This window comes from Lutjanus erythropterus, chromosome 19, assembly GCF_056507025.1.
Source record: "Lutjanus erythropterus isolate fLutEry1 chromosome 19, fLutEry1.hap2, whole genome shotgun sequence".
Lineage (NCBI taxonomy): Eukaryota > Metazoa > Chordata > Actinopteri > Lutjaniformes > Lutjanidae > Lutjanus > Lutjanus erythropterus.
In genome coordinates this window covers 29,515,066-29,542,237 of record NC_139335.1, presented here as the reverse complement: position 1 = coordinate 29,542,237, position 27,172 = coordinate 29,515,066, and the positions used below count along the sequence as shown (strand labels likewise).

Here is a 27,172-nt window from a genome sequence, read left to right as displayed (position 1 = left end):
CAGATTTGTGGCAGTGAATGATACAAATCCCTGCCGTGCTGGGCTGACGTACTGTGTCAAACTGAGTCAAGCCAAGCCAGCACATGTATGGAAATGGAGCTAAAGAAAAGGATACAGGGCTGTCATATGTATTCTACATTTATGTAGTCTTGGAAACTCAGAAGGACAGAGTTAGCAACAGTTATGAAGTTTTGCTAATTATATTTGCAGACTAGCAGTTGGTTGGGAGGTGCTGCTAATAAACAGAGTAGAAAACCTTTTCTGCTGTATTTCGTCTGTTTGCAATGGTGAAAATGACATTCATGGTACAGATCAGCAACTCATCTGTCAGACTGAAGTGCAGCTGTTCAGGAGACACTCTGTTCCCAACCAGAAAGTCTTTCTTCTGCTAAATTCACCATTCCTCAAAGATGTTGTTTTTCTGCATGGTATTGAAAACTTATAAACACAAAATTCATGCCAGATCCCAATCACAGGTCAAGAGGTCACATAGATCATGGCCTTGACCCTGAATGACATCACTGCAGTCATGTTGAGGTTGGACTTGTTACACACAGCATTTTGTTCTGTGGTAGAAAGAAAACAGTTCCTACATGAAACTAGGATTGGCAAGTGTGAATGCTGATGCTAAACTGCAGTGCTGCCTTCAATAAAGTAAAGATTGAATGATTTGGAATATTTTAATGTTTGTTGAAAGGCCCACGCCAAAGTAAACTGCATCCTTTTTAATATAACGATGTGTGAATGATGGGGAGTGTATGAAGGTTTGCTGAAAGGCTGAGACTAGTCTGAACTGCTGTTCAATAATAACATGAACCTCAGAAAGATGTTGAATATTTTAAGGTTTGTTGAAAGGTAATAATAATGTTTGAATGATGTAGAATGTTTTAGTGTTTGTGTTGACAGGCTGACACTAAACTGAATTGCTGGCTTCATAGGTTAAATACTATTTTGTTTGACAGATGTGGAATCTTGTTGAAGGATTCTTGACAGGCTAACGCTATACTGAATTGCTGTTCAATAATAGCAAGAATCTCAGAAAGATGTTGAACATTTGAAGGACTGTTGAAAGGCTGATGCTACACTGAATTGCTGCCTTTAGAATATAATAATGTTTGAATGATGTGGAATATTCCAATGTATATTGAAAGGCTGCAGATAAACTTGGAATATTCACATCCAGTTTTATTGAAATCACAGTTTGGCTCACTGTAGTTTTCCAAGTGCAGAAGGTGCAATATTTGTTACAGGCAAAAATATGGGTTAAAGTACTATAAAAATGAGAATAATGATGTTAAAATTATCAGTCCCTCTAAAATTGCAAATTTCATCAAGTCAAAATAATTGCAATTACATATTTTTCAAAATCATTAAAGTGATAGTTCACCCAGCAATGAAATTTCACTCAATATCTCCTCACCCCTGTGCTGATGTGAGGATGGGTGAAGATCTCCAGCACTTCTGGAGCTTCAGCAGAAAACAGCGTTGCAGCCAAATCCAATACAATTGAAGTAAATGGTGACCAGTTTTAAAATGTAAAAAAAGAACACAAAAAAGAACACAAAATGTCTCCATACTGCTCGTGTGGTGTAATCCACAGGCTCTCACTCAAGCGGCGCGACACGAGATATACAAGATCTCATGATACCTTCACATCTTTGTTTATATGCTACCTGGAAGCAACTCAGACAACAGAGAAAGATCTGCTCAGAAATAGTGACTTGTTATGCACACAGTTGACTTTGCAAACTTTCAACAAAGACGAAAATGTCAGAGGATGTCAACATAGAAGAGGAACATCATTTCTTTGCTGCAGTCGCACTACTTTAGCAAGACTCTGTGTATCCGCTTCAGGCATGTGTATGAGGATCAGATCTGACAAGCTAAAAACATGGTGTAAATGGTGTCTTTTTGGGTCAAATTTTAATGTCACAGCTTTCAGACACTTAGATTACACCACACGAGCAGTATGGAGACATTTTGTGGGTTTTTTCTTGTGTTCTTTTTTTACATTTTAAAACTGGTCACCATTGACTTCAATTGTACTGGATTTAGTTGCAACGCTGTTTTCTGCTGAAGCTCCAGAAGTGTTTTGTGAACTGGAGATCTTCACCCATCCTCACATCAACACAGGGGTGAGGAGATATTGAGTGAAATTTCATTTTTGGGTGAACTATCACTTTAAGCCCTACATGAAACTGCTCACAACAAGGTGCATGGATTATTTTGAGTAACTGGCTCATGTTGAGTTTTTCAACATATTTCAGTGTATGTAAAATTAAGTGCCATGCCATTATATTGGACAGAGGACAGATGTCTCTACAGCCAGTATCTACAAAACTCTACAACTCACACTAAAACTATCTATGATAAATAGCACTGCAGGAAAGAGGAAAGATGTGTAGTTTTTATTTTGGGGCAACCTGTCTCTTTAAATAAGTCAGTGTAGAGCTACAGTGCAGTGCCAACATTCTCCTGCTAAAATGTGCTTTCACTGACTCAAAGCGTCCACCCCGCTGTGCCTCGGACAATCGTAGCGCTGAGGTCAGCTTCTTCTGAGCCACTGAGCACAGCTCTGTGCTGTGATGAGCCCACAGTTTGACCAATGACGAGGCTCGCATGATGGCCACCAGGTCGACGGGCCGTCATAGGTCAGACTTTGTAACAGAGGAAGAAACTCAACAGTAGAGCCTGGAAACACTTTATGCGAAGGAGTGTGCATAAGACTGACATGACACCCGATGAGTATGAAGAAGGCTTGATGAATGTTTATGACTGTTGTCAAGTAGGTCGATTATGTAATTTGTAATGCAGAGTTGACATTGTCTGATTGGTCTAACACAGTCAAGGCAACATAACCTGTCTTAAACAGGCTATAGCAGTGCAATGATGAAACATAAAGAAACAAAGACATCTCAAACAATGTCAACTTTATATAAAAATGACATAATTGACTGAGTGACACCTAATGACAACAGTCATATACAGTCATAAAGAATTGTGACAAGGGTCATGTCATGGTTATAGAGGTGTCGTGTCGGCCTTTGGCACATTTTTTCAAATAAATTGTTACCTGACATCTGAATAAAATTATGTTTTAAAACCTACTCTGTTTGTGTGTGTGTGTGTGTGTGTGTGTGTGTGTGTGTGTGTGTGTGTGTCGCTCTCTTCCTCATTGAGATCATATATTTTGCTTTGCCTTTCTGCTTGAAGAGGAAGTATGATTGTGTGAGGAGGAAGTGTGTTTGACAGTTGGGGCTGTCTACTCTTTCCTGCCACACACACACACACACACACACACACACACACACATACACACACTCAAAGGTGATACACACATCCCCTGCTGTTTGACTATAAACAGGAAGTTACTTGTTTTATCATTAATTGTAATTCAGTCTTGCTAATTCATGTCATGTTTTAAGAGATTAATTCCATATATTTATCATAACATTTATAATAACTTTGCGAATACTATAAAAGAATTCGTAGTTTCATTTAACTAATGCAGAAAACTATTGTGAAACAAAGTAGCGAAAGTTCCATTGTTATGAGTGAACAAAATAAATATATTTCCATTTGATTCCTCATATATTATATATTGTATATATTGTATTGTAAATATATATTATATAATATCTGAAAAAGTGAGTTAATTTGTATGCTGTCTTTGGTTCAAGAGTTATGAAAATCTGTGTTTTTTGCCATTCCCGTGGACAAATTCAGATGGACACCATTTCAACCCCATGGGACATTACTTGATCTTTTCATAAGAAATTCTCGACTAGGCACTATTAGGGTCCTTAAAAAAAGTCAGTACAAAAAACCCATTTGGATTTGTGGGAAACTATTTCTCCCACTAGACAAAGTGTCTACACAGAACAAAACAGACTACTTATTGTCAACCGTGAAATGAAAGTCTTTTATTAGTTTCCACAGAAATTTCCATCTGTGTGTTTAACAAATCAAGGAGAGTTTTGGGAGTTGTTGAGTCTCTCAGCTTCTTTTTCAACACTGACACTATAGTTTGATGGAGCAGGTAGCTTGTGCAGAAGCACACCTCAGAGACTGGTTCAAAGCTCTGGTTTTGTGTGTCTGCAGGTCAGAGTGGTCTGGGGAAGTCCACGCTGGTCAACACTCTGTTCAAGTCCAAAGTCAGCCGGAAGTCCTGTACGCCCAACTATGAAGAGAAGATCTCCAAAACAGTCAAACTGCATACAGTCAGCCATGGTAAGTATACACACACAAATACAGAAACACATAAATACACACACACACACACACACAGGGAATGTGTGAGTGACCTCGCCAAGACACACCACACAGTGTATGGAAAAAAGCTAAAGCCTAGTTTGTCCAAGCCATGTGTTTCTTTCTTCCTCTTTCTGTTACAGCTGATGACAGGTCAGGCCATAGCTTCTGACTGGTGATCTAATGTAACAGGAGACAGCGCTCACATCCTACTTTCATATCACTGTTCCTCTCAGCTCTTGAATCCCAGCTCAGACTGCCTCCTAAAAACATTTTGTTTATTTGTACAGTGTTGCATAGTTGTGTGGTGATATATAAGGATTCAAAGACATTTATGGTCATTATACAAAACAGGGTTGTACAGTGATATTAGAGTGGTAGTCCCTTTATAGTACACATGTAGACAAGTCTTGCACCAACAAGATTTACAACTGGTCTTAAGCTAAGTTGGTCTTAACTTGGCAGCCTAGTCCAACCTAATAGTTAAGAGGGTTGCACCATCAAGACTTAAGCTTTCTTCTTGCAAATCTTACACTTAGTCAGGTGTTAAGTCAAAGTCTAGGTTGATTAATACAGAAACAAGATTAATACAGGTGGGAAATAATAAGAATTGATCATAGACAGTGTTGTGGAGAGGCATGTTGTTGGCTAGTAGTTTGACAGCGTTATACCCATGTGGGGATCTCTCATGAGGTCACTCACTAACCCTAACCCTTCTTTAGCCAGTAGGAGCAGATCATGTCAGGTCCTGGTGGTTCCCAGCTGTGACCTGACACGCCAGATGGTTTGTTACACAGAACCAGCTGTGAAGTTGTCGGTAGAAACTGTTTGGAAAAGGGCGGGCACTTTCAAAAAACACTTTGCGGGCGATTGGGTTAGCCATCTGTATAGCACATCTAACATGGGCTAACTTCAACCAACAGATCAAACTCTTGCTGGTCGGGAGAAGAGCAAAGACATCTTTTCCACCAATAAAAGCCTCCAGTGTTGTTCTTTGCTCTTTCAATGAAGAAATACTCTCCAGTTCTGATATAATTGATGCTATCACAGTATCTACGCTAACCTCTTCAGGAGCCGCCATTGTTTGTTCAAGACGAGTCATTTTCAAGGACTCTTCTCACACCTAGAATCATGGCCGTAGCTGCCAGTCGTTCCTCCTAGGATGCTGATTGGCTGCACCACTTTTGGTGTGGACACAAACGGGTAACTTGAAGCCTGACAAGGTAGATTCTTGCATGATCTTGCGAATCCAGCTGCCTCGTGAGGAAAGAACATCACAAATGAAAGTATGAAGGGCTTGGGGTGAAAAACAGACAGGTAGTATGTGTATGTGTTGCTTTAAAAGAAAACCTCAAGGCAAAGACATGATATGTCATTTATCTTCTGAAGTTACACACACAGTCTGCCTGTCTTTGTTCGAGGAATGCTCTTTTTCATGTGTCACTCCAAGAATGTGAAGCTGCAGACCATGACATCCCCCATAAACATCTCCTCCTGCACTCTCACATGGATCTTCTAGTACTTGTCACATTTACAGTTTGCACACTCTGAAACATGGAAAAGCATAAAAAAGAAAAAAAAAGAAAAAGAAACCGCTCAAGAAAACTCCAGCCTGGTATAAATGTAACCATTAGAGTATGCTGTTGAAGAGCACATCACAGCAAAAAGCCTAAATATGGTCATGATTCAGACACAACATGACATCCTCCATGTGCTCTCTGGCCTGCAAAGGATTAGCCAGAGTGACAGCATGATATATTTGTGACATCTTTATTAAACTTTTTGTAATGGGCTAACATGCCTGAGTATACGCACAAACTAATACAGTGACATGATGATGAAGTCTATAATGTTTACCTGCATACCTGCACTTACATTCACCAGCACGCTCTCTGTTGAACGTCCTTCTTTGAGCTGTCAGACCTCCCCCGTCTCCATGTCGACTGCATAACCAATGGGAATATTCATTGTATCCCATGGCAGGGAAATAAACACAACCAGCAGCGTATTATTCTTAGTGGTTTACCAGAGCTGGAGGAAAGGTCATGATGTCAATCAAATAAAATCCTTCTCTGGGGAGAAGATGAGCGCAGGAAAGATTAGAGATTTCCTGTGTACAAGTGACAATTAGGGCTGCAACTAATGATTATTTTCATTGTAAATTATAATTTAATTCCCAATATGGCTTACCTTACAAGGTACCTTTTTATAGATTTTTTTTCCATTTCAGAATTTTAATAACAGGATAAACTGGAGATGCACCATCTTGTTTTCAAGGGTGTCCTCAGGCACAAACACGGGCATCAACAAACATTTAACAAAAAACAAGTAATACTTAAGTAATAAAAATGATAAGTTAAGTTTTCCACGACATATAAGTAAAGGCTCTCCCAATATCCCAAACCACAGCTACTACACCTGTTACAAGTGTCATCTGAATAAAAAAGAACGAGTAATAAAGTAAATAAACAGCCCAGAGAACATTATGTCAGAATACATAAACTAAAAAACAACAACGACAAGTGCATTTAAGATAAGGAGGAAATTGAGAGAGATGGTCAGATGGTGCTTTTAACTTAAAAGGTCCTCTGTCGATTTATAAGCTATAGGGACAGTAAAAGAAGATTGTTGAGTGTGTCTCAGTGAATATGATGATCTGAATGGAACTGAAGACAAAATGCAGCCAATGAAAACTTCTCCTAGAGTAAAGAGGGAGCCGGTTAAGTGGGTCATACATAAAACAATAATGTGTACAGTAAGGACAAATATTATTATAAACTACATTTAGAGAATGAAGATGTGTTTCAGAGGTGTTCTGGTATATAACATTGGCATAATCAATAATAGGAAATAAAAACAAATACTTGGAGTGTAAAGCACTTCATTGATGGATATAGTATTCTATGATTGCCATTTGTTTTATTTCTAAAGAAAAATCTGAGTCATCCAAAGTCCCAGATATTTAAATTTATTAATTTTGTTAAGTGGAGACAGATGAATTACGAGATACATTACAAGTAGACCTAGAACTAAACAGCATAGTGCAAGACTTCAGTTAATATGAGATTGCTACTTTTAAAAAAAACCTTTCAACAAGAGAAAGTTCCAGTTGCAGGGGGTTTTGAATTTTCACAATATCAAAATCAAAAGTGTCTATGACTGTGTCATTAGATCATGTGAGAATCCATCTTGCCAAGCTTCAAGTTTACCATTTGTTTGCACCAAAAGTGGTGCAGCCAATCAGCATCCCAGGAGGGACTGCTGGCAGCTATGGGTGTGGTTTTAGGTGTGACAGCAATGAGAAGCGTCCATGGAAGTGACTCGTCTTGAACAAACAATGGCGGCTCCTGAAGAGGTTACCGTAGATACTGTGATAGCATCAGTTATATCAGTTATATCAGAGCTGAAGAATATTTCTTCATTGAAAGAGTGGCTTAGGCAAAAGTCTGATCTGATTGGTTGAAGTTAGCCTGTGGTAGACGTGATAGACAGAGCGTTCATCCAATCACCTGTTAAATGTTTTTTGAAACTGCGTGCCCTTTTCCAAACGGTTTCTGAAGACGACTTCCCAGATGGTTCTGTGTAGCAAACCATTTGGTGTGTCAGATTGCAAGATGACATCCTCAAATGTCTTGTTTTGTCGATGGACAGATCAACCTCAGTTCTATTAATTCTGTTCAGGGTTTAGGTTCATGAACTCAAGCTGGTGTAATGACTAGATATGGAAGTGACAGTGTCAAAATGTAACTGACCACAGATCTGTATTTATTTTTAAAAGTGTAACACCAAATGAGAGCTGGCATTACACTTTATTGACTTCATTTATTTTGTACAGTGTACGCTTATTCTTGTTACTAGCAAAGACTGGTATGTGTTTCCGTTGTTCCTGTCACTCAGACCTTTACTTATAGTCTTTACATTTAGCAGCACTGCTGCAGAGAGGCGTTTACAGTCTCATGGCCTCTGGCTACCAGCTCTTGTCTCTGTAAAAGTCCTTATGGTGGAAACTGCCCAGAAGTTACAAATCTGGAGGTAGACATGTCTTCAACATTTCCCAAAGACTCAGTGTGCTGTGAGGCCTCACTGCCTGTAAATCCAGTCCAGTTTGGGAAGTGAAAAGCAGTTGCACAACTGTGACCCTCCAGCAACTGTAAAGCACATTAGAAACCTAGTAAAAATGTGTGTGTGTGTGTGTGTGAGAGGTTTTTTTTTTGTGTGTGTGTGGGAGAAGGAGATGCCACCTCTCACTCGTGTTCCTGCCCTGTATTGCGTGCCGAGTGTAACTTAAGTGTCAAATAGAATGTGTAAGTTCCACAAATACACTGAGTGAGAACAGTAACTTAAGTCTTTCAAAAGCCCCAAACATTTAAAAGAACACAAAGATGTTCTGTTTAAAGATGGTTAGTCCCAGTGGAAATGAAGGGAGTGGACAGATAAGAGATTTTACTATTCATTGGTCAATTTTATGCAGGTTTGGGTGAGATAACTTTAAAATGTTGTCATTACTTAACTTTTTAATTACTTAAGTAATCTATTGGATTACAATTTTTTTTTTTACCAGATTTAAAAACTTTTGGATTACCTCTGGATTACTTCAAACATCGAATATATATCAAATATTTGTTTTTCTTTTTTAACATCTCAAAACAGTTTCAGTACAAATAAATGCATTTTACCATAAAAGAAGTGTCATAATTTAAAAATTGCCATTTTTTAAAGATAAGCAGATTTTAAAAATGTAATCATTGAATGATGAAACTATAATCTAATTACACTGGCTTGATTATATTTACTTATTTTATATGTAATCCCAATTGCATGTAATCTGTAACTACCCAACCCTGATTTTATGTACAAGGCCATGTTATTGTGTGGCTCCTGGTCTGTTTGTCCAGACCACCTCTGTCTGCAACGCTGTCTCTGCTTTTGCCTGTGTCTCAAGAGGTTCATCATTACACTACCTCTGTTTGCTGTTGTCAGAAACTTTTGACTTTACTTCTTCCTCCTCTTGGGGCAACTTTTGACCCCTAATCGGGGCTTGACTCTGAGTGGCGCCCTCTAGTGGATGTATTGCTTACCATCCATGCCAATGTAAAGGATGTGTGGATTATGTTGTTTAAAACGAAAATAGACATGTATCTATTTTCGTACATAAAGGGAGCATAAATGAGCCTTTACAATGACTCATTGTGTAACTCACTGCTTGCTTTTGCGTACTAGACAACTGCATATGTGTGTGTGATTATGATAACATGTACAGTCCATGAGTTATATCATCACTGTACTGACTGATCCAGGCAGCCGTACAGCGTTACCTTATTGCAGGTTAGTGAAAATCTTAATGATCAGGTTCCAGATGTTTGCTCTCATGCTTCCGCTCAGAGGAGATTCCTGTCCTCTGACTCAACACTGACACTGAACACAAATGATAGTCTTTACTCTGCTGCTCGGCTTTTCTCAAACATTCACATCTCCACACACGTGAGTGTATTACACTGACTCAGTGAAGGCCTCACTGTGATCTCATTATGACACAAGTAAACACTCTATACTTACCTGCTGTGCTCATGAGGATTTAACATTCCCATGGCCGATCCTAACCCTCATCCTTCCTCCAAACTGAGCCTAAAACTGTTGTTATGCCATGATCCCTACAGTCATGGCTTAACTCCCAGCCAGCCTTAACCTTAAAGCCAACACTAATGCTAAACTTCAATCCCAACCACAGACACACAAAGGGATCCTGGATTGGAAGCCATGACAGTGTGGTTCCACTGTATATGCCTCAACAAACTGACTGAACTGTTTTGTTTTTGCTGTAGAAATTAGTGGCCCTTTGTCAAACACAGAGCTAGCTCAACTCGGTTTGACTCAGCCCATCACCCCAGTGTGGCAGAGGTTTGAATTTCCCTACCACAAGGCTACTCGCTTTAAGGTGTGTCTTTTACTTGACAAGACTAGCTCAAGGAGACTCGAGTTGAGCGGCTGTAAAGCTATGGATGAACCATTCATATATGTTTTCGATTTCGATTCCGACACAGCTGAAAGTGAATATGAAATGGTAAAATAATGCAGATACCTGAAAGTACAAACAGCGTAGGAGAAAAGATTCTGTTTTCTGTTTTAGTTCTGTTAGAAGCTACAAAAGTACTGAGAACTGAACATAAAGAGACTTTAAGAAACGTCCTTCTCTCCGCACCCCTGCACACACATGACTTGAGTATCATGACACTTGCTTGTTCGAGAGGGAGAAATGTTGGCCGTGGCTGGCAAGACATCACCGCAGCCAGCTTGGAGGGGGGTCGGGCTCGCTTTGGCCCCACTCCTGGGTAGGTCCATCTCAGGTGTGGCTTGGTAATAATGGTAATCATGGAAATTGTTTGTGTAGTGCAGTATGGTTTGGCTCAGCACAGCACCGCCAGAAGCGCTGGTGGAAAAGGCCCGTATCACATCATTAAATGAAAAAGACCGTTTTGCTTACCCTGTGGTTGGATTTGCAAGATCAAGCAAGACTCCATCTCGCCAGGCTTCAAGTTATGCATTTGTGTCCACACCAAAGGTGGTGCAGCCAATCAACGTCCTAGGGGGACTACTGGCAACTAGGTTCATGGTTTTAGGTGTGATGACAGCCAGCAAGAAGCGTCTATGGAATGATCTGATTGGTTGAAGTTAACCTCTTTTAGACATGATAGACAGATGGTTCATCCAATCACCTTTAAAGTGTTTTTTTGAAAGTTTTCCAAACAGTTCCTATGGACAACTTCCCAATTGTTTCTGTGCAACAAACCATCTGGCATGTCAGGCTAAAACTAACCAGACTTACTTTTAAAACAATATTTTTAACATTAGTATCATTATTTTCATTCAGACTCGACAGAAACAATTGGCAGCATATGTGACACTCTGGATTGTCTGGTAACTGTGAACCAGTCAGCCATGATTGAGACCTCTGTAACTACCACTCATGTAACCCCCCTGCCCCTCTGTCCTTCTCTGTCTAGTGATCGAGGAGAAGGGGGTGAAAATGAAGCTGACAGTGATCGACACTCCAGGGTTTGGAGACCAGATCAACAATGAGAACTGGTGAGTGACAGAGAAAGAGAAAGAACATAAATAAGTAACCAAGGAACACATGTACATGTATAATTTCAATATACAATATCGAAATATATGTTATACACCAATCAAGCATAACATTATGACCATTGACAGGTGAAGTGAATAACACTGATTATCTCTTCATCATGGTGCCTGTTAGTGGGTGGGATATATAAGGCAGCAAGTGAACATTTTGTCCTCAAAGTTGATTTGTTAGAAGCAGGAAAAATGGACAAGTGTAAGGATTTGAGTGAGTTTGATAAGGGACAAATGGTGATGGCTAGATGACTGGATCAGAGCATCTCCAAAACTGCAGCTCTTGTGGGGTGTTCCTGGTCTGCAGTGGTCAGTATCTATCAAAAGTGGTCCAAGGAAAGAACAGTGGAGAACCAGTGACAGGGTCATGGGTGGTCAAGGATCATTGATGCACGTGGGGAGTGAAGGCTGGCCTGTGTCGTCCAATCCAACAGACGAGCTACTGTTGCTCAAACTGCTGAAGATGTTAATGCTGGTTCTGATAGAAAGGTGTCAGAATACACAGTCCATCACAGTTTGTTGTGTATGGGGCTGCATAGCTGCAGACCAGTCAGGGTGTCCATGCTGACCCCTGTGCACCACTGAAAGCACCAACAATGAGCACGTGAGCATCAGAACTGGACCACGGAGCAATGGAAGAAGGTGGCCTGGTCTGATGAATCACGTTTTCTTTTACATCTCATGGATGGCTGGGTGCGTGTGCGTCGCTTACCTGGGGAACACATGGCACCAGGATGCACTATGGGAAGAAGGCAAGCCGGCCTGTGATGCTTTGGTCAATGTTCTGCTGGGAAACCTTTGGTCCTGCCATCCATGTGGATGTTACTTTGACATGTACCACCTACCTAAACATTGTTGCAGACTGTGTACAGCACAACAATGAGTTTGAGGTGTTGATTTGGCCTCCATATTCCCCAGATCTCAATCCAATTGAGCATCTGTGGGATGTACTTGACAAAGAAGTTCAATCCATGGAGGACCCACTTGCAACTCAAAGGACTTAAAGGATCTATTGCTAATATCTTGATGCCAGATACCACAGCACACCTTCAGGGGTCTAGTGGAGTCCATGCCTTGACGGGGCAGGGCTATTTAGGCAGCAAAAGGGGAACCAACACAATATTAGTCAGGTGGTCATAATGTTATGCCTGATAGGTGAATAAAATGTCCAATATACAATAACCGGTATCAGAGACTGTGAAAAAGTAGCAGCATTGTAAGAAATGAAGCAGCATAAACGTCAAAGTCTATCAGGGATACTGTGCAAAATGTGAATATGAATACATATATTGTATTATGTAAGGATCATTTTGTTGTTTGTTGTTGTAATACTCATGTTGGCCACAAGAGTTTGAAGCGCATCACTATTAAGACTCACCTGGAGGAAAACATGAATGCCTTTACTCATAACAACTTGTTGTAATGAGTACTACAACAAAAACACATAGAAAATGATCCCTCCAGAAGAAAAACCTGCCAAAACCGTTTTCATCTGTCTTCACAGGCAAAAAAGAAAATTCATCTTAAAGGAGACGTATTATACTTCACTTACAGATGTAAAATATTTCTTACGGTTGATGTCTTAAGTAGGAACTCACAAGCTTGTGTTAACAGACAGGGTAGAGAAGTCAGAAATTATAAATATACATATTAAAACATTGTCCGCTTTAGTCTTGTCATAGGATTTGTTGAAAGTAATAAAATACGACCTTACCTGAGCAGAATTTTCTCCTCTTCTGTTGCTCCTCTCTCCAGCTGGGAGCCCATAGTGAAGTACGTCAACGAGCAGTATGAGAAATACCTGAGAGAGGAGCTGCATGTCAACCGCAAGAGGAGAATACCAGACAGCAGAGTCCACTGCTGCATCTACTTCCTCCCTGCCACTGGACACAGGTCAGTCCTCACTCACCAAACAAACAAATTGGTCACACTACGTGACTTTCAAAGTTGTCAGATCACTGTGTCGATCACACTACGCAACTCTCTGCCTCGTAGTTGTGAGTCTTGAAGTTGTGGTGCTTTGCACACTACAGGACTGATCAGAGACAGAGGATCACTTACTTGACATGAAAACACACTATAAAGAGATTATTAATATTGAGTGCTTACTGTTACTGTTGAGATGTGTCATTAGCACAAAGTAACGAAAAGATGAAGCCCTTTTCCTCTAGGTTTATAAGCTTTACTTGCAAGTGTGTTAATTAATCGTGATATGAAATGTCTGTAGCGCAAAATAATATAACATTTGTTGTTTTAGCAGTGATGTACCACCACTTCTAGTTGCATACAGGGGAAACTGAAATAACAAAAACACATACTAGTTCTTAAAAATGATGAAGAACCCAGACATCAGAGCTTAAAATTGTTAAAAACACAAATATCAGTGCTAAAATAGTTAAGAACTCAGATATAAGTGCTAAAAAAAAGGTCAACAACCCAGATATATGTGCTAAACACTAAAAACCATCAAGAATCCAGATATCAACATTAAAAAAGTTGAAAACCCAGGTATCAATGCTCAAAATCATCAAGAACCTCAATATCAGATATCAATGCTACAAATGGTTACCAATCAAAAGTTTTGACACATCTTCTCATACAATGTTATTTCTTTATTTTTATTATTTTTCTACAATGTAGATTAATACTGAAGACATCAAAACTGTGAAATATGGAATTATATGTATATATGTAGTAAAAATGTTTAACTAAGACAAAATATGAGTCTTGCACACTGTCCCCTGTACAAGTAAGTGCAAAACTCTTATTGCATTTTATAGTTGACCCACTGTCTTTTCCTACACACCTGGCAACCTACAAGTGTACAAAGGTTTTTTCTTCTTTGATCATTTAGATTCTTGATTATAGATGAAGGTTGTAGTATATCTATATTTGGGCTTTTTTGGCTGCCTTTCTGGCTACCATACCCTCCATGTCTCTGCTGGTGTCTGCAGCTCTCAGTCTGTATGCTGTGCTCTCACTGGCTGTTGCTGTTGCGTGTCTCCTTTAGTTTTCCCCAACAATACCAGATATTAAACCTGCTTGACACAGCAATCTGCGCTCCCAGGGGGGGTTGGTCAGAGATATCCAAAAACTGTCAGCAAGTGGGGAAATCAGGGCTAAAATGATGTAGTGTGGCAAGAACAAACTGTGTTTATATACCTGTGCCATAGACCTTCACTGTTGTCCTGACCAGAGATCTTTTTTTTTCAGGTTACGCCCCATCGATATTGAATTCATGAAGAGGTTGGGGAAGATAGTGAGCATCGTACCCGTCATTGCCAAAGCCGACACACTCACCATCGAGGAAAGACAGGAGTTCAAAGAGAGGGTGAGTGAACACACATCCATACTCACAACTTAAGTTTTTTTTCTTTACACCACCTTCTTTTCCTCCACATGATGAGAAAATCTTCACTCTAAAACCTGACATCATGCCTGTCCTGGGCCCTCATGTTTCTTGCCTTAACATACAGCACAGGCCAGTTAACCTGAACTGTCTGATCTGTGTTCCACCCATTTGACAGATAAGGCAAGACTTGGCAGCCAATGGGATTCGTGTTTACCCCCAGAAAGATCTCGATGAAGATCCAGAGGAGCGCATCCTCAACAACAGGATCAGGGTAACGTCATGGAAAGAATTCTGTTTTTTAATGTGCATTGTACAACCCCAATTCCAAAAATGTTGGGTCGCATACTTGCCATGCCTCCTGATCTTCCCTATTTTCTATCTCTTCTATCTCTCTATCTATTTCTGTCTCAAGCAAGAATGAGAAAGAATTTCACTTTAAAAAATGTGTGTATATTTAGAAAAAAGTTACAGTTAAAGTTCATTAGATTGAACATTAAATATCTTTGCCTTTGCACTGTATTTAATTGTATATGGGTTGAAAAGGATTTGAAAATTATTGCATTCTGTTTTTATTTATGTTTTCACAATGTCCCAACTTTTTCAGAAGTAGGGGTTACATTTGGTTTGTTTACAGTAATAGTGGTTATTACATTAAATTACACCATTCAGTCCCTCCAGGAAGTTGCAATGTTGCAATCGTAACCATTCTCACTAATTCAACCAATCCCTGTGAAATCTGCACGACCTTACAATTTTGTCCAAACTTAGCAAGTTTTCTGCAAATTTGAGCAATCACTTCCTCGTGTTCAACTGGTCATAGTCCTGAGCGCAAACATAATATATATATTGTATGTCTCATGTCTCTCAATGTTTCGCTTCATTATTCATCTTTTTTTTGCATTTACATTTTTTATTTTATCATGGGTCAGTGTTATTGGCATTTATCACTGCCCTGTTCACTTTCATATTTTATTATTTTGTACTATTTAACTGAGTTTGAGCCCCAAACAGATTCTGCTACCCCCCAGGTGCACTTCTTCTTCTTCTACCAAAAAAGCATATTTTGTAATAATATAGGTTTTGTTGGACAGAGTGCAGATTTGATCTCCCTGGAAAAAGTTTTCTTTGATTTGAATAAATTATGCAAAAAAGAAAAACCACAACTTTGTTTTGCAGTTTTCACTTTCTCCCGCAATTTCATTGCAAAAACTGCTTAAAAACATTGCAACATGCATTGCAATTTTATTAGAAGAGCAACCATGAAATCAGGTATTTTAGGCCACAACAATCCAAAAAACAGCCCGCAAAATCCTGGAGGGACTCACTGTGGTCTTGTGGCCCTGTCTTATAGAGGAAACCTGTGTCTAAATCTAGTTTTAAAACTGGTTTAAAACTTTTAAGTTGAGTAAACTGGCATTTACAGCGCAAATGAATGTCACTGCCGTAGTCAGAAAATTATGGTGAGTTGATGTGAGCTAATCATGTTTACAATCATATGCTCAGTTTGTTGATACTGTAGGTCAGATTATGTTATAAAGACTAAATTATGTGAGACTTTAAGTGAGACTTGGTCATTTTGTGTGTCCAGGAAAACATTCCCTTCGCTGTGGTGGGAACAGACAAGGAGCACCAGGTGAATGGAAACAAGGTGCTGGGCCGTAAAACAAAGTGGGGGATCATTGAAGGTAAGGTTTGAGCTTGACCTCATTCACACCTGGTATCACCATTGACTTATCACAGTTCCCACCATGTGCAGGTTGTGATCTCACTTTTGGCAAAGCAGATGAGTAGGTGCAGCGAAGGCTTAGACGACTACAGCAGCTGCTCCGGTGTAACCTGAAGCTACTCTTTTTACACCAGAGGGTTCACTCTGTGACTCTGGAGTACACATCTTCATGTATCACACTGTTTCTTACACCCTCACGTCTCACTCCGTGGCCACAGAGACGAAAGTCGTCCTTGTGTCAGCAGCAGCTGTAACATCTGTACCTACAGCAGTTATGTTTATCTGCCATCATGTCATTTTCTGCTTCAGTGGCAGGTGTTTCCAAACAGGAAGTGGCATGAAAACGCAGTTTCACCTGATTTCACCACTGAACTAGTAACTGCAAGCCTCCATTAGAAAATATCACAAAATTCTGAGAGTTTTTGAGTGTAGGAAACTTAATAAGCACAGTTACATGTAGCATATATCTCTAGTAATATTCTAGTAATATCTACCAGCATACCTCTGTGCTGCACTATTGGAAGTAGCTTCAATGAAGAAGATTCATGTGTTTGAAAATTGTTTTCTGACAGTCTCAGAGATGAGCACAATTTCAGTCTCCAAAATAAAAATATCCTCTTTGAGGATTTGCTGCTACACTAAAGCCTGCCTTGAAAAAGCCTTCAAGAAGGCCTAAGGGAATGATTTCTGGCCCCACCCACTGTAAATCAAAATATGAATCATCTGTCACTTTCTAAAGAAACACACAGGCTGTGGCCTTCTGAAGTCCTAACCAATGTGTGAGCCAGCTCTAACCTTTCTCTGTCTAGAGACAACAACAAAAAATCTGATTGGATAACTATAATATGTTATGTGGCTCAATTATTATCATAAAGGCAGATGGCAGATTTAGTTGAATTTCTAAATATTTTAAGACTATGTAAGATGTAATGTCAGTGATGTGTCTTCAGATGATTACCACAGGCCATGGCCTTCTGTCCCCATTATGAAGTCCTAACTAGTAAGTGAGCCAGCTCTAACTTTTCTCTGCCTGGAGACAACAACAAAAAATCTGATTGGGTATCTATAATTTGCTGTTTTCAGTACAGTAACCCTTTCATTGCTGAAGCAAAGTTGATCAAAAATTAGGTTAAAATTAGAGGAGAGAAGAGAATAGCCTTATTATTAAATGAAATAAATTTGAAATAATTTATCTAAATGTAACATTTAAAAGACTTAAATGTTTGGCCTTCTCTGAAGGCCTAGAAGGTCCTAAGGTTTGAGGTTCGTGGTTGTTTTAGTAGAAACCATACAACCTGAACAACATCAAATTTGCAAAATCTCTTCTTCATCATCCTCTTCAGTCAACACCATAAGTGCATCACTGCCAACGTGTCGTAAGGAGTGGGACAGACAGTCAGCTGACCGAATCATTATTTTATGATCACAGCGTCTGTAGTAATGTGAAAAAGATCACAACGCAGTCAGACCGGCTCAGCCATATGAAAAGTTTCTTATTGACTGATTATTTATTATTTGAAGATTGTGAATGTCATTTTCATATCACACGGGAAGTCTCAGTAAGTAGAATGAAACATCCATCCATCGTACATAACCGTTTATCCTGACGGGTCACGGGGCTGCTGGAGTCTATCCGAGCTCACATTTGGGAAGAGGCGGGGCCCTGGACAAGTCGCCAGGACTGACACACAGAGACAAACAGCTATTCACACTCACATTCACACCTAAAGGCAATTTAGAGTTGTTAATTTACCCATAATACTGTGGGAGGAAGCCGGAGTACCCGGAGAGAACCCACACAGATATGAGCAATAACAACAAGTTCAAAATAAAACTGATAAGTGAGCACTGACTGTTTACCACGAAAGGTAAAAATGAACCATTCCCACTGGTTATAATAACATTCACCACTTTAACTGCTGCCACATTGGATCATGTGGATGTACAGACGTTTAGGTCTCTACTGTATCTGATTTACTGAATTTACTTCAATGCAGGTGGCTGCTTTTAAAATAGCTCTCTTTCTCTTTCCACAGTTGAAAATGTGGCACACTGTGAGTTTGCCAACCTGAGAGATCTCCTCATCAGGTGAGTTTGAGCGTGACGTTACTAATTACCTGTTTAAAAAAAAGTAGTCAGTATCACAGTATTAAAGTTATGTAATTTGATTGCTTTCTGTTACTTATGGGAATATGGTGAAATTGTTAAGCCTAATACAGTTTTTTTAAATTATTTTTGTCACTGATTAATCAGTTGATTATTTTCTCAATTAACTGATTAGTGCTTTGGTCCATAAAATGTTGATCAAAGCTCAAGATGACGTCCTCAAATGTCTTTTGTCCACAACGTAAAAATATTCAGTTTACTGTCAGAGAGGAGTAAAGCAACCAGAAAATATTCACATTCAAATTTAAATTAGGATTCAAGTCCTAATGGTATCCAGATTATGTAATCCTGTTACATGTAATCCATTACTCCCCAAGCCTGGTTGTGGGGTTATCAAAAATAATACAAACCCTCCTATGAACCACCCACCTTATCATTATCCTGCACATAATGCAGCATTCCTCCTGTGATTTTTGCCCAGGTCTCACCTGCAGGACCTGAAAGACGTGACGCACAACATCCACTATGAGACGTACCGCGTCCGGCGGCTCAACGAGAGCAACATGAACTTCAGTGAACTGGGCCTGTCGTCCTGGCTGCTGGAGAACGGAACTGCTGACAAATGTGACTCGGAGAGCCACCTCTGATCCACCCATCAGCTTCCTCCTCCTCCTCCTCCTCCTCCTCCTCCTCCTCCTCCTCCTCCTCCTCCCTGCAGCTGCCGGAGGAACGCTGACTGCTCCTCATCCAATCAGAATGAGAGATGGGAAAACAACGTTAAAAAAAAAAAAAAAAAAAATTAGACGGAGAAATTATTTTTTTAAATTGTTTTTCCTTTTTTTTTCATTATGGGACAAACTAGTGGATTGTTTTTAAATGACAAATTATATTTGAGTTTTTACATTAAGACGTAAGAAATGAATCAGATAATGGATATATTTTTGAATGTGAGCTCATTGATATTGTCTGGAAGGATGGTGACATACAGAGAACAGGGCAGGCGAGAGCAGGCAGAACAGCGTGGCACAATGAGAGGAAGCAGAAACAGAAGTCTCCCAATGGGATCTGCTGTACAAATGCTACACTATATGGCCAAAAGTATGTGGACGGTCCAGGCCTTATCACCCAACAGCAGTCTTGGAAATGGGAGCAACGGAAACTGTTATAACCAGAGGTGTAACGAAGTACAAATACTTAATTACTCTACTTGTGTAGATTTTTCAGGTATCTCTACTTAACTTGAGTATTTATTTTTCTGGCAGCTTTTTACTTTTACTATATTTTAACGCAAATATCTGTACTTTCTACTCCTTACATTTTCAAAACATCAAGATTTTAACCTGTACTGATGGAACAATAACACATGATAAAGGTGTCAGTGTTCATCATGAATGACAGACGTAACAAGACAAAAAAGATGTAAGAAGATGAAAAGCTACGTAACAGACGTAGCAAAACATAAAAGGCCTTACAAGATGAAAATAGATGTATCAAGACGTAAAAAACCTAACATGGGGAAAACAATGTAAAAGATGAAAAAGATGTAACAAAAAATGATGTAAAAAGAAGCAACAATACTAAAACAACGTACTAAGATCTAATAGTCCTAAGATGCAAAAGACAAATTGACAGTAGGTAACATGACATAAAACATGTATCAAGAATAAAAATATTAAAAGGTGTAACAAAACAAAAAGGCCTAACAAGACGAAGAAAGATGTAGCAGGACAAAAAATGACGTAAAAGACCTAACAAAACAAAAAACAACATAAAGGGTAAGTAACAAGACGAAAACAATGTAAAAGATATAACAAGACACAAATGACGTAAAAGACATAACAAGACCTAAAAGTCTTAAAAAACAAAGACAAAGATTTTAAAGGTGAAAAACAACATAAAAGACATAACACAAAAACATTGCTAGTTTTTACTTTTATTACTTTCAGAGCATGTACTTTTTCACGTTTACTTGAGTAAAGAAGTTGAATCAGTACTTCTGCTTTTTTTTTTTACACAAGTATCTGTACTTCTACTTGAGTACAGAATATGTGTACTTTTGCCACCTCTGGTTATTGCAGCAGATTAATGTTCATCTGTCTCATACAGGTGAAATGTTGGGGTGTCCTCAGACTTCGTACAGGTGTCCACAAACATTTGGCGGTACAGTGCATCATTCTTGCTTAGGTCGAATGTGTTTAAACGTGATAATGAGGAGAAACCCGTCATGTATTATATCTATATTTTTGCTTGAGGAAAGGATTTGTATTAATTTGATAACAGAAGCAACAGTGAACACCAAGCAGCAGCCAAACAGCATGTAAAGTAAAGCAGGTGAATGAACCTGCAGCTGTGCCAAGTGCTGCCCTGTTCATGTTGATTCAGTCAGTTTCTAAGAGTCCTCTTATCCTCAGACCTTGTAAAAAAAAATCAACACGCTGTGGAGAGGTGGATGATGTGCAGCTTCGCTTTAAGTTGCTTTTTGATGCAGATGGCTGCCTTTTATACTTCTGACCTGGCTGATATAACTAGGGCTGCAACTAACGATTTTTCATCAGTTAATATGTTGATATTTTTCTTGATTTATCGATTTTTTGGTTGGTCTACAAACATTTGATCAGTGTTTTCCACAGTCCTCAAATGTCTCCTGTTGTCAAACCCCCAAAAATATTCACTTCACTGTCACAGAGGACTAAAGAAACCAGAAAATATTCACATTTGAGAAGCTTAAACTGAAAATTTGTACATTTTTTTCTTAAAAAAAAAAAGTCTCAAAATGATTAATCAATTAATTTACTAGTCGCTTAATAATCAAATAACCGATTAATTGTTGCAGCTCTAGATATAAATGACTGTAGTGAACATGAACTAAATGATTGGACTGTAGGATTGTGGAGGACGTGTTGTATTATACTATTCAACCTGCTGAGTTTCAATATTTGCTAGCCTCTTTTTCTGTTCACATCTGCATGCCCACATCTGCATCGATAAAACTGAAGACGCTGTTTAGATTTCATGTTTCTGGCACACACAGGTAATACTTTTTCAAACGCTTGCAGTCCACATTTTAGTGCCAAAATAACAGAAAAATGCTTAATTTGTTCATTCTCTACCTCTTTTAAAGAGTAACCGCACCTAAAAAGTGTTTTGGGGTAACTGAATTCTATTTATCGTTTGACACAAATGTAATAAAACAAGTCATCAGCTGAGTGCATAATGCACCACTGAGAGAATTTATTTCAAAAATCTTGCTCAGGACTCCACCCAGTGGATGAAGTGAGCAGAAGGCGTAGATGCAACTTACCAACCTTGACCAGTTTCAGAGACTTTGTTTCCTGCATTTTGGTGATTTTAAATAATAAAAATAAGGAAACAGTAAGTCCACTGCAACAACATTTTAATGTTATGTACTTTTAATTTAACTTTTAATTCTCAGGAAGGAATACAGAATCAGTCCCCCCTCTAGAATAAGCTTGCATAAATCTCTGTCATAAACTATTATTCATCGGTTTTCTTTCTTTCATTTATTTTTTGCCCTACTCCTGAGAGGATGAAATTGATACCACATATTTTACAAAATGCACCTTTTTCTTCAAAACTTTCCTGAAGAAACAGGGATTCTTCTAAGGACGTTTGGTTTGATGTAGCTGCAATGTTGTCCAGGTGGAGACAGTTGACTTTGAGAGTCGTATAGGGCTTATACACTCTGTACAGTGCCAGAAACGGGTTGTGATAATGAAAAGGAAAAAAAAAAGTGTGTGAAAGTTTGTTAGGAATTGGGAGAAATATAGGAGACGTGTGATCCTGGGAGGAAACAGAGAGAGGGCAATGAAAATCAGGAGCAGATTGCTGAAGATGTGCTGAGTTGTGCTGACTTTGCGAGATCATGATCCTGTCAAATTTCGATTTCGGCCAGATCAGGTTTTGTATGGAACAGTTGATACATAAGTTCTAACCAGTTATTGTAGTTGCTGCTGCTTTTTTATTATTATTATTATTTCAGTTTTTAGTGGATTTTATGTTTTACTTTCTCAGAACTGCTGCTCTGCAGTCCCACAGCCACAGTAAACTGGCTATGAGATAGGAATCTGGTGGGCACTTTTTTTTCTTGTTTTTTTTTTTTTTGTTTGGAGGGGGGTGTTCATTGCTCATTTAAAACAATGGCACATTACAAAAATTGTATATTTAAAAGCAAGCTACACAAGATTTTCCCTAAAACAATGCAATGACTCTATAAAACCAATTCCTCTCAATCATCACTTCCCAACAGAAATGTGAGGTAGCGCCTGCAGGCAGTGACTTATTCAGTGTTTCAGAACAGCTGGTCACACAGTCATGAACACGTATGTCTGTTGACTTCACCAGTATGAAAGCTTGCTTGGAGGAGAAACATTATTACACTGACCTGAATGTATTCATGTCTGTTGCGTTTCTGAACAGGCCAGATGTGGGATGTTGTACTTGTGACCACAGCCAGCTGTTAATGTAGAAGTGCTGCTGTAGTGTGCAGTAGTTCTCTTTAAATGACAAATTCATGACAAGTCACAAATGGCTGCTTTAAAGAGAAAAGATTCAGTCATTATCTACTCACTACTCTGCCCCAAACAATGGAAGTGAATGGTGACCAGGCATTTTATATCTTGTAGTCTTGTTGTTGTTGTATTTTCGTTGAAAACTGGTCACCATTCACTTTAATTGTTTGGGAGATTCTGCAGTGCTGTTTTCCTGTGAAACTCGAGCAAGGTTTTGTGGACTAAAAAACTAAAAAACTGAAATTGGCATGAGGGTGAGTAATGGCGGAATTGACCTTTATTGGGTGAACTATCCCTTTAATGTGCAGGAAAGGGCCAAATGCATAAAAAAAGGTGCATTTTCAGATTTATCAACTTTAAACACCAGTGTGAGTGTGGAATGTTGGTCTGTTGCTACTAGCTAGCCCACCCACACCTTTTTCAATAATGTTATCGATATAAAAACAGCTCGCGGTGCCAAAACAGTTGGACATCCCTTGACCAAATCACTTGTTTGGAAGTGAAAGAGGATGTGAGCATTTTAATGACTCCCTGCACTTAGGTACCTGTGCTTTATCTGTTTCAAGTTTCATGTTTGTTGCATCATTAGACATTTTGACTTCTCATAGTAGGAAAAGCAGTTGGTCAAGTGTCCCAGCAATACCAGCCACATGGAATTCAGCCATCATCATTATTATTATTATCATTATTAGTAATAATTACACCCGGGACATGTCAAAGTGTGGCAGCATTACTTAGTGTAGGATCAGAACTTGACATGATGGCTTGTGAAATGTTCAAATGATCAGGGTGTCAGCTGTCTCTCCACGGATACACAAAGAAACTAAACATGAGTAAACTCGTTTCTGTAGCTACACGTTATGTTGAGTGAGAGTAAAGCTCAGTGTTAATATGTTAGCATGCACAATGTGGAGTAACACTGGAAACATGTAGTAGAAACCAGGCTGTTTCGTCCCTGCGCAGTCACATAGGGCCCCCAAAGCCACCAGGGGGCCCCAAAGAGTGTAATATCTACTGTAAAATCTACTTTAATTACTAACATTACAGTGTCTTACCATTTCTTACATTCCTGTGTTTAATTATTTTTTTATTGTAAGATAAACAGTCCAACCAATCACAACACAATAGAGTGGCACCATAAAAAATATAATATAAAGCTTTTATACTTCATTCGTTAAATCCTCAAAAAAAAATTTCACCCTCATTGCACCTCTTTCCTCAGGCTGTGAGACTCTTAAAGAAATCCTCCATGCTCCATCATGAACTACTTTTATTTTTAAGATTTATTTCAGTAAGTTAGCCCTGTAAACATTTTTTCATTGCACAATCTCAAATAATAATAATAATAAATCATCAAACAAGCATCCCACCCCTCACTGGACAGATGACCAATCATACCTGAGGATTAAAGGGGTGGCACTTGGGTTGGCCAATTAGATTTCAGGGGTGGCCAGTGGCCCCCCATGACCCCCATCTAGAAACGGCCCTGCACATATATTTTTATATAATATTTTTATATAATCAGAGTAAAACTTTTCATTACAAATTTGTTCCTAAAATTTAAAATAAACATTTTAAGGAAAATGCAGCAGTTTTCTTGATGCAGGGGAGCCCCAGTGTTTTTCTATCCATTATCTACAAACAGGGGGCCCCAAACAATATTTAGCATAGAGCCCCCGAAGATCTAGAAACAGCCCTGAGTGGAAACATGGGAACACTGGAGCATAATCTGCTCATTTTGCTCCATTTTTTACTGTTAAAGAACAGCAAAGAAATCTTCCCTCTTTTCAAAGTAAAGGCTCAGCTGACTTGTATACAAAATGTCAAAGTCCCTCTGAAGCAACCTGTCATCCACGGTGACACCAGACCCTCCACAGTCCCGTTTCACTTTGACTGTGATCAGGTTCAGCATGTCAAACATTCTGTGTTACTGTCCTCTTACCTGCTCCGTGTCCTGAAGCTCCGTGTCAGCCTCCCACCCTTGTGTCTTATACTCAGCATGTACTAACAGTTCACGTATGATTATTGTCTTTGTTTTTATAGTATTAATGATAAACATGTTAACACTGTTGATTTACAATTAAATCCTTGTCACCTTCTCAATCCAGTGTCAAGTCATTCTAATGAACCAGCTGAGTTAGTTGGTGATTGTTTGGTCTAAGAAAAGTTAGAAAATGTTGATCAAAACTCAAAGTGATGTCCTCAAATGTCTTATTTTGTCCACAACTAAAAAAAAAATTCAGTTTACTGTCAGAGAGGAGTAAAAAACGCAGAAAATATTCACATTTAAGAATCTGAAATCAGAGAATTTTGACTTTTTTTTTTGCTTAAAAATTTACTTAAAATGATAAACCAGTTACTTAATCCTGTCAGTCTTTTCAGTACAAATTTTTGTTTTACCTCTGTAATGATTACTTTCATTATCAATTAATCTATCAACAATTTTCGCTGTTAATAAATTAGTGTTTCCCAAAGTCCAAGATGACGTCCTTAAATGTCTCGTTTTGTCCACAACTCAAAAATATCCAGTTTACAGTCAGAGAGGAGTAAAGACCAGAAAATATTCACATATAAGAAGCTGAAATCAGATGTTTTTTTTTCTTTAAAAAATGACTCAAAACATCAAATTGATTACTTTTTTTATGTTGGTCATTAGGTTTATTAGTTCATCCCGTTCTTTGCTTTGTTGTGCACAGTTTATTGATTGATTGATTGATTGATTGATTGATTGATTGATTGATTGATTGATTGATTGATTTAATGACAAAAAATGAAAAAGCATTTCTTTCTCTAGACATCATGATAATGAATTGGCAGCTGTGTGCACTGTGCATGGTAGGATATCATTCTTTATCTAAAAGTTTGTTCCTGGTATTTCATCCCCATTCTTACTAAATGTAACTGTAATCTGATTACGGCTTTTTCATCTGTAGCTGTAATGGTATACAGTCACCTGTTTTTCTGTATCCAGATTACATAATTATTATCAGGTTACATGTAATCTGTTACTCCTGAAGACTGTATTATTGTGTGGATCCAAAGTAACGCTTTGAAATATTAGATGTTTCTGGAGGGTCTTCACCACTAATATCTTATGTTGGGTGATTTTGCATAGATCCTCTACACCAGGGGTGTCAAACTCAATCACAGAAGGGGCCAAAATTTAAAACACAGTCTAAGTCGCGGGCCAAACAGGATTAACATTCATTAAACTGTCTAAAACTGACTATGTTTTATTATATATAGAAATATGAATTTGAACAGCCAGACTGCAACAACTTTTTCCTCAATAAAATAATAAATAAGATTTAAAAGTTTTTTTCTTCAGCAATAACAAAGGAAAACAAGAATATTTCAGCTCAGAATATTTAAGCTCACATATCCAGGTGGGGGTTACATTTGAAAATGCTTGCTTTTTGTCTGGACACAAGATATTGCACACTTAAATCATGCAAACCCTCAATGGCACTGCATTTGACATAAAAATATGCTCATATAATAATATTACAAACCCATCAGTCCATCAGGTACAGATGAACATATTGACCTGCTCAATTTAACATTAAGGCCAAAACACACTGAAAACTTCAACAGAAAAGTCAACTGTAGCTTCTATGGTTCACTGCAGGCTTCAGATTTAAAATGTAACACCACAGAACCAGCAGTATTTTAGGAAAAGGTTAAACTGCACACTGACACACACTGAGGAGATGAAGAGGAGAGACAGAGTCTGGACTCTTCATCATGACTTACAATAACGCAGCAATTAAGTATTTAAAAGTACACAAATCAGACTTGGAGTAAAAAAAATCGCACACCACAGAAGTGTACATTAATATTATGATTCATGATCATAAAAAGTTTTTATATCAAGTCGACACATCTGTCCATATTGACTCTCTCTCTCTCCCTCTCCCTCTCCCTCTCTCTGCTGTGGGTCAGTCTTATTTTTATTTTTACCTGGTTTCAGGTGGAGCTGCAGCTCCTCATCATATACTTGTGTTTCTTTGCACTGAGTCAGTTGTCTAAACAGACAAACCTGTTTACATTGTCGTTTGACAGAAGCTCACGTCT

At 38.7% G+C, this 27,172-nt stretch overlaps 1 protein-coding gene across 3 annotated transcripts in view; it reads left to right on the top strand.

The window, feature by feature from the left end:
- The window catches only part of septin12 (septin 12), an 89,284-nt gene extending 69,418 nt beyond the window's left edge, over positions 1 to 19,866 (top strand). For all 3 annotated transcript variants that reach the window (XM_084743910.1, XM_084743912.1, XM_084743911.1), the window contains 8 exons: positions 4,102 to 4,230; positions 11,253 to 11,334; positions 13,141 to 13,278; positions 14,599 to 14,716; positions 14,913 to 15,008; positions 16,326 to 16,422; positions 18,500 to 18,551; positions 19,051 to 19,866. In XM_084743910.1, coding sequence (XP_084600036.1) covers positions 4,102 to 4,230; positions 11,253 to 11,334; positions 13,141 to 13,278; positions 14,599 to 14,716; positions 14,913 to 15,008; positions 16,326 to 16,422; positions 18,500 to 18,551; positions 19,051 to 19,216 — 878 coding nt within the window. In that variant the 3' untranslated portion in view covers positions 19,217 to 19,866. The remainder of the gene's footprint in view (positions 1 to 4,101; positions 4,231 to 11,252; positions 11,335 to 13,140; positions 13,279 to 14,598; positions 14,717 to 14,912; positions 15,009 to 16,325; positions 16,423 to 18,499; positions 18,552 to 19,050) is intronic.
- Positions 19,867 to 27,172: the final 7,306 nt, after the last annotated feature.